This window comes from Pyrgilauda ruficollis, unplaced genomic scaffold (genome assembly GCF_017590135.1).
Source record: "Pyrgilauda ruficollis isolate IOZ18807 unplaced genomic scaffold, ASM1759013v1 scaffold23, whole genome shotgun sequence".
In the NCBI taxonomy this organism is placed as follows: Eukaryota; Metazoa; Chordata; class Aves; order Passeriformes; family Passeridae; genus Pyrgilauda; species Pyrgilauda ruficollis.
This window is the reverse complement of record NW_024522539.1, coordinates 1,151,273-1,165,751: the sequence shown is the minus strand read 5'-3', so window position 1 is coordinate 1,165,751 and position 14,479 is coordinate 1,151,273. Positions and strand designations below refer to the sequence as shown.

At 40.8% G+C, this 14,479-nt stretch overlaps 1 protein-coding gene across 1 annotated transcript; it reads right to left on the bottom strand.

The window, feature by feature from the left end:
- Window positions 1–766: 766 nt before the first annotated feature.
- Window positions 767–9,467, bottom strand: LCTL (lactase like). Its single transcript, XM_041468896.1, has 13 exons — window positions 9,344–9,467; window positions 8,223–8,383; window positions 6,708–6,795; window positions 6,380–6,489; window positions 5,978–6,106; window positions 5,408–5,503; window positions 4,704–4,758; window positions 4,464–4,625; window positions 3,654–3,928; window positions 3,210–3,336; window positions 2,582–2,781; window positions 2,010–2,073; window positions 767–882 (listed from the first exon to the last, which is right to left on the bottom strand). The coding sequence occupies exons 1-13, from the start codon at window positions 9,465–9,467 to the stop codon at window positions 767–769; spliced, it is 1,707 nt and encodes a 568-aa protein (XP_041324830.1).
- Window positions 9,468–14,479: the final 5,012 nt, after the last annotated feature.

Here is a 14,479-nt window from a genome sequence, read left to right as displayed (position 1 = left end):
TCAAGCAAAGTTGTATTTCAAGTACAGCCAGCTGAATTGTGGAACCAAGTTTTCCTAGTACTTGTTTCTACCTGCAGTAGAAGGGAATTTAAGGTGGAATATTAATTTTGGAAGTACTTGGATTACTTAAAATCCACATTTTCATGTATAACATATTGTGAAGTTGTACAAGGTAAGTTTAAACTGCAGGGATGCGGTTTAAATCTGATTCAGGAGTTGTCACCTTGGATTACTCACTTCAAACAACTCTTCTCCACACCTAAATAGCAAGGTATATATTATCCTAACTTTTAGACATTAATAAATTCATGTTTAAGCAGTGCTCTGGGAATATTTAAGTCCTTTTATATTTTAAAATCATGTGTATTCAAATAGCAATTGCATGGTAATCAAAATGCTGTTGATGAACAGACTGAAATCAGAATTTTCAAGCAGCTTTTAATCACTTGAAATTTGTACTGGCAAGATTTGAATCACTTTACTCTTAACTATTTTTCTGATTAACAAAATGTGTAATAGTTTCCAAAATAATAAGGATTTGTAAAATGTACTGCTTGGAATCAGTGGAAAGAGAAGGTATTTTGGTAAAAACCAAAAGATGTTTTGGGAATTGAATAGAAAAACTATAAGAGCCCTAGTTGGATTGGTAAATAATATTTCATTACAGGGGCATAAAAAGAAGCATCTGTGGTAAATTTTAACTACTCAAATAAACCAGTTGCAGCTTAGTCCTTTTGGCAAATGAAGATGTGTGCAAACATCAAATTTAGCTGTGGTTTCGAAGGTAGAATATGAGGAGGACAATACTGATGAGAATGCAGAGTGTGAAAACTGTAGGAAGAACAATCTCTGTCACCATTTCCATGTGAGTAATCAGGGAATCTAAAATTTGAGAAATGAGGAATATGTAAGAGATTTAATCCCCTGGAGTACAGTAATACCTAACTTAGAGTTAACATAAAGATTTTTCTTTTTTTAACATAAAAAATGTTGGCATTGGCATAAACAGCAAACAAAGCAAACAGAATTTCCTAAGTCTGTGAAAGCTGGAGCAAATCCTTGATAGTTTTTCCTCTCTCTTTCTTTTTATTTCTGAAGACATGTCAGTGCTCCAAGGGCTGCAAAATTGTCCTTGCTGTGAATTAGCAGCAGTGCATTAACAATATTTTACTGGTCCTCTGATATTTATTTCCTTCACCTGAAGGTGAAAGAAAATTGTCAAAGAGAAATCCTTTGGAAGCTTTGGCCTTTTTATGATTGTTCTGTATCTGTTTGAAAAATTAAGTGGGTTTTATTTTATTCCACAAAGAAACCTGGAAATTTATTCCACAAAGAAGCCTGGAAGAGTTCAGTAAACCCAGTTCATTCACACTGAACATGACTTGGAAGTGGAGGCTGAGCAGGATTAATTTAGGCTGACTGCTGGGATGTTTCCTACCATGTGGAGTTTAGCTCATCCTCTTGTAAAAAGCTATAGTAGTTATTTGATCTTAATAAAATTCCTACATCAGGAATTCTGGAAGGTCCTGAATTACACCAGGAGGTTTTTTAGGTGTTCTGGATCAGTTGTATTGGGGTTTCTTTGTTACCAGGAGCATCAGAGCCCAAATTTAATCTTAGGCCAGTCCTTAGCCCTTTCATTTCTTTTTATAGTTCCACTTTATGTAAAAGTCAAACATTTAGAGTTTTCCTGTCTGTGTGGTTGTCTTGATTTGTCTGGGTTTGGTTTGTGTTTGAAAAAGGATTCAGGAGTTTTATTTTAAGGGGAATGCTGTCATCCCCAACCTCAGTTTTAAGTAGTAGCTCTTCCAGTTCTGTATTTCAGTAACATCCACAGCTGATCCATTTAGCTACTGTGGTTTTAGTTGGAGACAATAAATAAAAGCATTTTTCTTTAGGAGCTTGTAGTGCTTTTGGGGAGAAAATACCTTTTAGCAGCATTCAGAGAGCAATTTAATATCTGAACTTTACAGAATCTGCTTTTTAGAACAAACCAGAGCCACCCTTACCTGCAGCAAGGTGTTGGTGTGTGGCAGAGCAGGTGTCCATGGCCTTCCGGTGCCAGTTTTCCACCTGGGAAGGGTGACACTTCTGTGAGACTGAGCATCCTCCTCACTCCCACAGCTCTCTCCTTGTCCCTACAATTAACCTGAAACCACTTAATTCTACCAACACGTGGGTTTCTGAAAGCTTCTTTGTGGTTTTTATTTCAGAGTATTTCTCCGAGTTAATTGTTTAATAAAAATTTTAGCAGCACATAATGCATTCCAGGTTATTTTCCAGTAGGGTAGTACATATGTGGAATTTTCTGCATAGAAATCTGACAGCACTGCTAAATAACTTCTGATGGAGATTTCTTTACTTCATCAGTAAGTCCAGTTAGAATGCTTTAGAAACAGTTAATTGAGGCTGTTCCCACTTTCAGTATCTGAATGTCTCTGTATTAAACAGATCCCCATTTTACAGAACCAAAGTGTCACTTCTGTACCATATTCATACAAGTTGTTTCCTGAAATTCAATGTGATATTTGCACATAAATCAAAGAAAAAGGAAAAAATCAAAATTAGCAGCTGACATCACCTCTCTTGGATTTGGGAATCCATTTGCCCTGATAATCTTTCTGTAGTAGTCAACAGATGCCTTTGGGTACCGTGGTTTGTTCTTGTTTTTGAAGTCAATGTGGTAAAGCCCAAATCTTTCAGAGAAGCCTTTGTTCCATTCAAATTTGTCCAGCAGTGACCAGGCAGTGTAACCTTTGACATTTACTCCATCATTTAGAGCTGGAAACAGAACACAAATCACTGATAAAGGTGGGGTTTGTCCTTAAAATACGGGTCTGTAAATGTTTTGGTTTATAGCAGGAAGAGATGGGGAGGAGGACAGAAAAAGGAAGTACTAATTAATCAGATTCTTTGAAATCATTGTCTTTAGCTTAGAGGTACTAGAGCTCTATGGCCATGGTAGTTTCTCCTTTCTGAGAGTGGAAACTGATGATTTATTGCAGTATTAAATCTCAGGTAGGTTATTGTAGTTATTAGTATTGATATGTTTGCTTAGGTTGACATTTTGGTGAAAATTTGAGTCTGGTTTACTGTCCATTTTGACTTGTGAATAGTTATTTCTCTGTGATGGAAAGGACAAAGTGAAAAATAAGCAGAAGGTGAAAATTCTCCAGAAGTCAAATCCTGTAAAGCTGTTTTTAAGTGACCTTTGAGTATCTCATTGATGTATCCCTTCAGGTACTGGATTCTCCACTCATCACACAGCTGAGGGCACTGCATGGTTTCAGACACTCCATTCTCTGTCACATAAATCAAGGGGTTCCCATACTGGGTCTGCAAACAGAAATGTTTAAATTGCTTCACATAAAATCATTTCATTTTGACAGAAGATATGAATTAGCAAAGTGCATTAAAAGCAATTTTCTACATTTACTTACCTAAATAAGAAAAATGTGTAGTAGGAATTTAAGTTAACTATGGGGTTTTTTTTTAAATGACTGAATTCTGTAGTTTTCTGAGCTGAAATTAAGAGGTTTTTGACAAAGAAAATTCACACTAGGACAAGACCAATAGCTGGAACTGTTGAAAACCTCATTCTAAACCAGGCATTTTGTTTGCTTCCTTTATAATTAAAGATCTGCTCTACTCACCTTAATGAAGTTGAGCAACCTTCTGAACCCCCAGGGCACAGAGTAGAGCCACTTAGGACCTGGAGCTGGCCAGCTGGGGTCCACCAGTTCAGCCAGGTCAGGGTCAGTGTGGTAACTGGACACCTGGAGGAAGGGAAAGCTCTTCTGCAGAACATAACGAGTGGTAAAATGACCAATTCCCAGGAAATCCGAGGTGCCTTTAATGTAGGTTTTCTCTTGCACTGAGAAAGTTGGTAATCTTGATGTCCCCAGGCCCTGCTGGGCACTCTTCCTACCTAGCAAAATAATTATAGGAGGCAAATTCTGAGGAGCATAGAAATTGGTTTTCTTTATCTCACCAGCAATAAATCATGGAATCATAAAATCCTGGATGGTTTGGGTTGGAAGGGACTTTAAAATCGCCTCACCCCCTGCCATGAGCAGGGACATCTTCCACTATCCCAGGCTGCTCCAAGCCCAGTCCAGCCTGGCCTGGGACACTTCAGGGACCCAGGGGCAGCCAAATATGATTTTCCTGAATTTAGTGTTAATGTCGAGGACACCTGAGCTTAACTGGTTTTTTAAGATGAGATCATCTTTCATCCTCTTGGTTTGGAGAATTAAGTTGGGTACACTACATGGAGAAACAGTAATTTTAAGTGTCCTGGTGTGTCCCCAAAGTGCTTTAGGAGCCGTGTCCAGCCCGGGGCCTTTGCTTTGCTGTGTCTCCCCTGTGCCCTCACTTGACTAAAGCACACATTGGCCAGGAGTTATTCCCCTGCAATGTGCTGGAAGTGTGGATCTATTCATGTCACAGCTACTGGGACTTACCTACATAATTCTTCATAACTTCTGGGTAGTCCCCTCTGTAAATGGGGTTTGCAAACCATCCCAGGTGGAACTGGATGTACCTCTCAGCAGCATCTCTGTCTGTTTGGCTGTGTGGATCAACAGGTTCCCCCCAGCCACTCGTCAGGGAAATTCCAACCATCCCTTAAAACAAAGGGACAGTTCTGCAGTTCTTGAAGCTCTTACCAGAAACAGCACAATCACAGAATGAATCCTCGTTACCTCTCTGCTCCCTGCGCCAGGTGCTGTTGTAGGAGTGCCAAACCTTGGCATGAGTCTGTAAAAATAATGGAAAAATTAAATAAATGGTGCACATTTTCATCTCTTATGGCATGGAAAGCTGGGGAGCTCTTTTTGCACTGAGATCTGTCTGAAAATACCACAGAATTTATTCTGTCTTTATTATAGAAACTTTGATTTCATGTAAGGCATCACAAAATCCTTTATGCAAGATTCCTTCCCTAAATTCCAGGACTTCCACATGGAGCTGACACACAGACCTCAGGACAGGGTTCTGTCCCATGGCTCTGCTCTTTGGATATCTTTCCCTAATTTATTCAGGCAGATGAAAGTTAATTTTTACCAGAGACTTCCTGAAGTCACTTGCAACATTCAGGTTCATTTCAACAGGCCAGGATGTTTGTTTCTAGACTAACCTGGATGTTTTCTTTTTCAACCATCTTGAAACAAACTAGAAGAGACATTTATAATATAAGGAAATTAAAATTGTTGCAAGTGTTAAATCAAGCACCAAACATTGGTACTGCCTTGGATTCTGCACTGGATGCTTAAACCCAGATGATCATTTCAGTGTCCTACTTGGAAATTACAGGGCTGTGAAACTACATTTCAGTTTAAAGAGTGAAATCTGATAAAAGTCCTGAATGGATACATAATTTGAGGCACAGTTTCAGGAGGTTTTTTACTTTGATGATGTGATGAGCAGCCTTGTAGGCGCCGCAGCCGCCGAGCTTCAGTCCTGGCGCGTGCTCTCCTGTTTCATAGCCCTTCTCAGCCACTGCCTGCAAACACAGAGGCAGAGTCAGTCCTGCTCCGGCCTCCAGAGCCAGGGATGTGCTCCATCCTCTGGATCCTGTGCTCCCTGCCTGGGCTGGCCCTCTCCAATCCCCTCTTCCCTTCCTTGGCTCCCATTTCCTGCCTGCTTGGTACTGAGCAGGGTCTTGGTGAGGAGGGTTAAAGGGCTGAGCTGAGGAATGGGGAAGGGTAAATAACAACTGCCTTTTCAGTTCCTGATTTCTAATTTCAGTCTCTCCAGCTGTGGAGTTTTCAAAATTTTCCTGGAATTTCATGTCTTGAAACTCTGCCCTTGTGCAAAAGCTGCCCGCTGAGATTTTTGGCTAGGAAGATTAATGGTTTAAATGTTTCCCCTTCCCTCTCCATTTTTTTCACCTCTCTCCTCTAGTGTCTCTCCCACAGAATTTTGGGAACAGAACAGTGCAATGGGAAAATTTGGAAGGAAAGCATTGATGACTTACCCAAGGATTGCTGAATGTAATCCAGTGTTTCACACGGTCGCCAAACTTCTCAAAACACAGATTTGCATAATCATTAAAATAATTAATCATGCTAATGTTCTGCCAGCCACCATACTTTTCTTGGAGAACCTTTGGAAATAAGAATTTAAAGATTCAATAATTGTACTTGCAGGTCAGCTGCTGCTTAAAAATACTTTTATTTCTATTTAATTCTGTTTCTAGCTCAGAAAGATTTTTCAAAACTTCAATGCACATAAAATCCAAATGAGTAGGAAATATTTACAAATTCTTAAAATCATGCAGGCTTCTCTAATTTTTTTAGGTCCTCTTAGTTCTTAACCTTAGGAAATTATTTCTGTCAGAAGGTTTTGAGTTGTTAAACTAATTTAAATATTGTCTGACCTGTGGCAGATCCCAGTGGTAGAGGCTCACAATAGGAGTGATGTTGTTTTCCAGAAGACTGTTAATTGTGTCATTGTAGAATTGTATTCCCTTCTCATTCAGTTGCTCAGCTGATGAAAAGCACAGACAAGGAATTACCTACAGTGGTTCCCAAATAACTGGAATAACAGAAATCTAAAAATATTAACCAAGGAATTTTACATTACAGTGCTGGGAACTCTGTAATGGTAAAATGCAGACAAACAGGAATGTTGAACAACTGTGGGTTACTCAGGAGTAAAATTCCTTACTGACAATATTGGGGAAAATGTGGTGAAATTGTGCTTACCTTTGATGCCTGTGGGCATAATCCTTGGCCATGAGATAGACAAGAGGTAGTGATTCACCTTCAGCTCCTTCAGTAACTGAATGTCATCCTGCGAGAAGAAAGTCTAATTAACACATCCTGAGGCCAAGCAGAATAACTTCAATCCCTCATCCGTTTTAGCTAATTCTGAATGCAGAAAATCTATGGAAGATTTGCACAAAAGAGGATTCAATCTGTTTTTTTCTGATCTTTGAGGTGATGGCTTGCTCTACTTGAAGCCTTCCTCTTTAACCACTTTTTTTTGACAGGCCAAAGAAATCCTGTAATGTGCAACTGTGGAGACTGAATGTTTGCACTACAGAAAAATGAGCTGAGGTTTTGCAATACTATTATATTTATGTCAGAATTTGTATTAGAAAATAATAGAGGCCTGTAAATCTTTACTTCAAACATTTCAGTTCAGGCTCAAAAACATAATTACTTGGATTTTCCTTTACTGTCTTATACTGGAATGAGAAAACCCCCTAAATCCCATATGAATATATGTTCTTTTGCTAAGAAATTGTACATATTCAGTGTTCAGTGAAATTAGAAATTGGTGGTGTTTGTGCCAATGCAAAGACAATTCTGATGATGAAAGCAAAAAGTGCTCTGATATAGAGGACCAGGTAAGTGGACAGATATAAGCAAGTTTTAGAAAGTATTTCTGAATCCACATCCAAATAATCTCTGTGTCAATCTCTTCTGGTGCCACAGCCCAGTGAGGCTCAGAGCCCCAGCTTCTCTGAGATACTTTTTAAACTGTTCTTTCAAACTTCTGGTTTGAGACCTCAAATGAAACTTCTCCTGCTTTTCCCATTGTAGGAGAGTAAGGCATAATTAGTTTCTTTTCTCTTAGTTCTGGCTGAGACCTCTGGTTCTCCCTTGGACTTCGTCTATGTGGAGAAACCTCAGTGGAATATAACTTTTATTAAATTAGTTGCAATTCCAATTACATAACCCTGGCTTCTCACAGTCATTTGGATTCCTCTTGCTGTGTATCTGTCTTTCCTCCAGCACGGTAATTTTAAAAAATTGATTTTGATGGTATTAGCCTTGGAAACATGTTGTGAACAGACCTGCATTGATTATTTGTTTGTTATCCTTTCAAAAAATGGGCAACATCCAGACTGAGTTTTAAAGCCTCTGAAAAATACATGGAACACGTCATACATGCACACACATACAAAAAGTTAATTTTATTTAGAGCTCAAATATGTTTATTGTATTTCGAACTAAGCATTTGGACTTCCTGCAACATCTAGAATATTTTTTGGACACAAAAATCCTGAAAAGCTGAGATATATTTGGGAAACACTGTGGGATTCTTGGTTTTATGAGATTATAAAGAAGAAGATTTTACTGAACTGATTAAAAATATCAACCCTTGAATTCCTAAGTTGAGTAAAACTTTAGAGCAGCTAAAATGGGACACCAGGATCAAGGAGTGGCCCCAGAACATTTGCAGAGGTGCAGTTAATTCCTCTTGAGCAATACCTTGACTTTGTAGTAGCCATCGCAGGCGGAATCTCCCGTCTCATTCCTGAGCACCTTCCCTTTCCTGTGAGTGAAGGCATCCCAGATGCTCGGCCCTTTCCCATCCTTGTCCCAGGCCCCCTCGGTCTGGTAGGCAGAACTTCCCACTCCCCACAAGAAACCTGCAGGTAGAAACAGGGGAGTTACTGGAACGTGTTCTTGCTTGATTGGTCTTGGTGTTAAATGTTCATAGGAGAAAGGAACTGGAAGGAAGTGAAAGTAAGCACTGCTGGAGAGGCTGAGATTTTCTACATTTCAAATTGTGTCTGTGCCTAAATAGGTCTGAAAGTGGGGAATAAATGAAGGTGTCCTGTTCTGGTGCACTGAAAGAGAAATGGAATCCTTTAATATATTAAACATGTAAAATCTGTATTTTACAGTGATGAGGAAGGGCATTGATAGCATGGCAGAAATGTCTTACTGTAAAAAATTAGGTTCCTACATCATTTCTCCCTGCTGGATTTCATGGTAGTTTTAGCAACTGCAAGTTTAGGTGTTATGTAAAATATACAGAAATATTCTGGATTTTTTCCCTATTACACAAGAAATACCATATCATAAATGACTTAAAAACTTGAGCATGAAAACCAATCAGTGCCTGTATATTTCTAGTTTTGCTTTTGCTTGATGAAATGTGTTTAAATATGTGTTGAAGAAAGGATAAGCTTCATAAATCCATACTGAAGAGTGGATTGGGTAATACTGAACAGCTTGAAACAAACCCAGCACAGTTATTTCAGTAATTTTTACAATTAGGTGCATAACAAAGGGTATTTTAGTTTATTTCATTAATAGTAGGTAATTTATAAAAAAGGAGAAGAGTTCTCAGGTATGCCTTGTTACACTTGGATGTGAACTGTTATCTGTGAGCCTTTCCTCTGGCTTTCCTGTTGAAGTGGATCTCTGGAATGCAGGGTCATGTGCATCCCTGTATTCCCAGGAGCAGATCCCAGTGTTGTGCATCCTGCAGCCACCTCCATTTCTGTTCCTGCCATTTCCCTGGAAGGCCCCAGAAAACCTCTGGGTCACTTCCTTGTGCAAGCACAGGAGCAGATCTGGAACATTGCAGGTGTGGGCAGTACCAGCTGGAAAGGTGCCGTAGTAGAAGGAGCCTGGGTTGTTCTTGGTCCACGGGAAATCCTCGGCCACGCTCAGTGCCATCGCTGCCACCAGCACAGCCCAGCACCTCAGGGTGTCCCTCCTCATCCTCACCAGCTGCTCCCTGCCAGGAAAACACAACAGCTCTGTCAGGTGCTGCTGCTCCACAAATTTAGGAGGTCAAAAGGGAAAAGTTGATTTTTTCTGCTGGATGGGAGCTATAATTGAAGGCTGAAAGTTTGGGCTGAGTGGAAGGAGCAGTTAGACTTCTGGCAGGGTGGGGAAAATGAGGGAGGATTGATCTCCTCAGTCAAAATTATAATTATTAGAAGCCTCATATTTTCTTTAATGTTACTTATCTTTATTCTAAAGGTCTCTTTGTTGGTACCTATTTTGTTCTGAATTTCAAACTGTCCCACAAATATCAGTAAGTAAAACCCTCTAACCATGACAAAAAGAAACAATTATGCTGGTAGCATCTTCCCACCTGTCATGGCAACAATCCCTGTGGAAGGAAAGCTAATACTTGCAATTATTGCAGTTTTAATTAATTGCAGCTTTTTTCTTGATGTTGTCCTTTTTAGCCAATCCCAGCATCAATTTTAAAATGTGACATCGAGTTAAATTATTAGAGAGACACATTTTAGCTGAGTTAAATAAAGTTTCAGAAGGGCTTTTTAGAAGAGCACTGTTTTCCCTAAATTGATACAGTCCCCAAAGGATGTTTTACATTCCTGAGCATCTGCTGGTAAATCTGAAGATGGGGCTGGGCCATGAGGAAAAGCAGAACAAATATTTAAAATAATCATGTTTTGCATTGGAGTACCTGAGCTGCTTTGCAGGCTGGCTCCTGACCAAAATGAACCCCTGAATGTGCCAAAAAAAGGCAAAGGACTGACCCCCTTTTCAGAACATGTAATAAATGTACAACCTCAGAGACCTCCTGTTCCTCTGTTTATTAATGATCATCCCATGTCTGCTAATTAACACAGCAACTGCACAGCTGGCTTGGGAAAATGGAACTACTTCAGCACTAAAGGCTTTAGTCCTGGATTAAAAACATCTCCACCTCAGCGTTCCAAATGGGAGTATTTAGATTACAGGGTTAAAAAAAAGCTTGTAGCAGACTATAAACATTTTAAATCAGGTCTAGATATGCTAGAATTGCTTTTATTTTGAATATAAAAGGTTGCAAATACATGTGATTTTAACTTAGATGTTGCCAGTAGCTCTCTGGTTTAGTCAGTAAATTTAAATTTAGCATTGCCCTTCATCTTCTCATTAGCACTGACCAACAGTCCCAGGAAAAGGAGCCAGGAGAGCAGGAAATGTTCCAGGGCTCTGTGCATGTTTCTGCAGCTGGGGCACTGCCCCAGGGCAGCAGGGCTCTGTGCTTTTACTGAGTGCTGCTAGGAGCTAGGAACTCATTTGGAGTTAGGGATAACAAAAAAAAATCAATATATTTTTCACTTTTGGCTTGATCTTAGTACTAGAATTAGAAATAATTTCAGTACCTCAAGCACAATAAAACACTTCAGGATTTTACAGCACTCTGTATTGAGTAAAACAATCTATGCACAGTTGGCTGTGGAATATTCAATCAAACACTTTTTAAATTCATATGTGCATTTTGGAACTCTTCATTGCTCTGGTTTTCTGGCATGTATCTCTACAAAGACAGTAGAAGAAACAGCTTTTCAAGCAGTGCAGAAAGGTTTAATAAGTTCAGACTGTAAGGATGGTCCTGGTAAAATCCTGTTCACCCCTTGCTGTCTGGCAGCTGGGTTCCCTTCTGCCCTGATTGCAGCTGGAGTTATTTCCATTTCCCCCATCCCTGCCTTACCTGGTGTTCTCACAACAGATGTGTCCTATCTGGGAGATTCCTCTGAACTGCCACAAACCTACCAGCGCATTCAGAATAAATTTACTTGCCCAGAATATTTGCATGGAATTAATCCAGGCGATCACAAAACCTCGGGAGAAACATCTAGTGGCAAACAGCATTTTGTTCACTTACAGTCACAACAAAAAAGAACAATCCTTTTGTATCCACAGCCAATGCTGCAGGACAAGCTTTAGCTTAACCACAGGAATCTGTTAGCAATGAGGATTTTCCTTTGTAAGCAAAATTAGCTTTGCACTCATCTATACATTCATACAGGACTGCCTCTTGAACAGGGGGTTTGTAGATATTTTGCATCAGGAATTGCAGTGATGGCCCAAGGATGGGTTCAAACTGAAAGGGGAAATTTAGGTGAGATATTTGGAAGAAATTCTTCCCTGTGAGGGTGGGGAGGCCCTGGTGCAGAAGCTGTGGCTGCCCCTGGATCGCTGGCAGTGTCCCAGGCCAGGCTGGATGAGGCTTGGAGCAGCCTGGGACAGTGGAAGGTGTCCCTGCCATAGCAGGGGTGGAATCAGGTAATCTTTAATGTCCCTTCCAACTCAGAGCATTCTGGGATTTGGAATTCAATGATTTTCTCTTGGTGCAAATGTCTGTGTCCTGGATGGTGTTTGACAGGGAGAGCTCAGTGACAGATTTGGGGAGGCCAAGGGATTTGTTTATACATGGCATCGTTTAAAATCAGATAATTAAGATTCAGGCTTGAAAAATCACATGCTTTTTCTTTTCTTTCTAAAGGAATTCCTTATGGTGATGTCTTTGTGGAAAAAACAGCTTTCCAATCTGGATGTTCAGCTCAAGCTAAAATGCGTTCCTTTTACTTCTGGAGTTACATTCAGTCCCTCTCACACATGATGTCCATTGAAAAGGCACAAAATCAGGAAACCACTGCTCGGCTGAAAATGTGATTTCAGACATCTCTGCTCACCTGGCTCTCAGGTGAGAAAACCTCTCTGTGCTGAGGGAGATGGGGCAGAGCCTGGAGGTCACTGCTGCCCTGTGCCTGAGCCGGGGCAGAGGGAGGCTCTGGGCACTGAGCACAACAAAGCTGTGGGAGCTTTTCCCACACCCACCCTGAGGAAAGGGATCTCTGGGCAAGGGGAGCCTGGCAGGGGCAGCAGGAGCAGCTCAGCTCCTTTTGAGGGTGGGGGATTTCCTCCTCCCTGCTCTGCACCCAGGATCTGCTGGATGCTCGGGCTGGGTGGCTCCTGCCTGGAACCTGCTCTCCTGTGCTTTTGCAGCTGTACAGTTTGTAAACAAACTGTTTATTCCTTTGCTTACCCAGTTTTGTCTTTTTTAGCCTTTTTTTGGTTTGTTTTTCCTGAGCAGTGCTGGTGCCCTCGCGTGGCCAATTTCATAGCCGAGAATGATGCCTGGTAGGGTAAAATAAATATCAACATTGCAGTACTTACAGAGCCTCTCAGAAGAGAGATCTCAGAGTAAAATGTGCACTGAAATGAGAGCAGGAATATCACCAGGAATATCTCTGTACACTGCCTGCCCTCCTGCTCCTCAGGAGGGGCCATTTTCAGGGACAGAGGTGATGATCCCTGAAAATCCAGTAGCTTCTGCACACAAAGGGCAGTGCTGTTTACACAGCTCCTGCTGCAGGGGACATGGGTGCTGAAGGCACGCTTTTATCACTTTTTTTGGCACTTGGCACATTTTATCTCCTGCAGAACCAGGTAGGGCAGTGAACCAGAGTCACCACAGCGCTGAACGATGCCAGAGGTGTGGTGATTAAGGGTGGGCATTACTCATTCCTTATTAAATCATAATTGCACCTAAGAACACCTCAAGAACAAAGGCTTTGGCACGCCAGGAGAGGCTGGGACTGTTCTGAGAGCTGGCAGGGGAGCAGACTGACAGCTCACCCCTCTCTCCATGTGAGAAGCTGCGTGGATCTCCCACAGGGAGCTTGGATCAGGCCAGGGCTGAGCTCAGAGCTCTGCTCTGGCTGCCTGGTGCCACATTCACAAGCCAGGCTGCTGCTTTAGGGCATCACTGAAGTCACTTGGTGAATGGTCACTGACTCAGTGGGCAGGGGGAGCCAGCCCTTGGTGTGCATGAAAACACAATTCTTTCCAACTGCATTTAACATGGGCTGCCAGGAACATGACACTGTTCCACTCTAAGTTGTGTTTGCATAGGTTTTCTTCTCTTAACATAATCTTTTCCTGTGATGTTGTTTCCCAGTTTCCTGCATAAAACCCCAAATTAAAAAAAAAAAAAGAAAAAAAAAAGATCATATTTACATTGTGACAGCTTGGTCATTTTTTCCTCTTGGAAAAGTTTTATTAGCAGCAGTTTTTAAACCATGCCAGAAACACATCAAGGCTATAAAATCTTTTATTGTGTTTTATTGGTAAAAAGAATGTTTTTAAAAAAATCTACTCATTGGAGTCCATCCAAAATTGTCCAATGAAGTAAAATGCAGTAAAATAACCTGGAAAGCAGCTTCTGCAACAGGCTTACTCCATGAGTGTGAATTCAGGGACTGACTCTGTCTCCAGCCTGGAGTGGATCTTCATCCATAAATTCTGCAGATATTTACAGCTTCTCTTGCTGAAGGATTCTGTGTGAGCACATCACAAAACCTTTGGCACAGAGCCATTGTGCTTATCCTCCCACTTTATTTTCTATCTGTGCCACTTTGTGTTGCAAAACCTCTTATCTCCAGCTAGACACCAGGGATGGAGCCACCCCTAACAGCAAACACCTAAACCTGCTATTTATTGGATTTTTGCTTTTAGCCCCTGTGTTTTGATGAAAAAGGAGAAACTGTCTTTCCTAATTCCCTGGCAGCTGTTCAGACAGTGAGACCACATCAGCCTCACACAATTCTGACCTATCTCCTCAGCTTCCTGATTCTTCATTCTTCTGAGCTACACTCCCTTTCCAGCCTTGAATAGGCCTTTTCTGTCTCAGACAGAAAAATCCTTTCTTATTATACAGCCACCAGAAAACCATGTAATTTTTCCAGTGTGTGGTCTGCTGCAACTACACTGAGATATTGGAGTTTTTTCCAAATCAAAACAAAACCCACTTACAATTGTTCTTGGAACAAGAACACTTGTGTAACTGTGCTTGTATTTTTCTGTGTTACAAAATGACTTTCCTTGCATTATATTTGCTGCTTTTGGAAACTTTTTGTCCAAAGCTCAACTGGGTTTATGACCTGGTTTTGTTTTTCAGAGAAAAACATTGGAATTATGGAAGA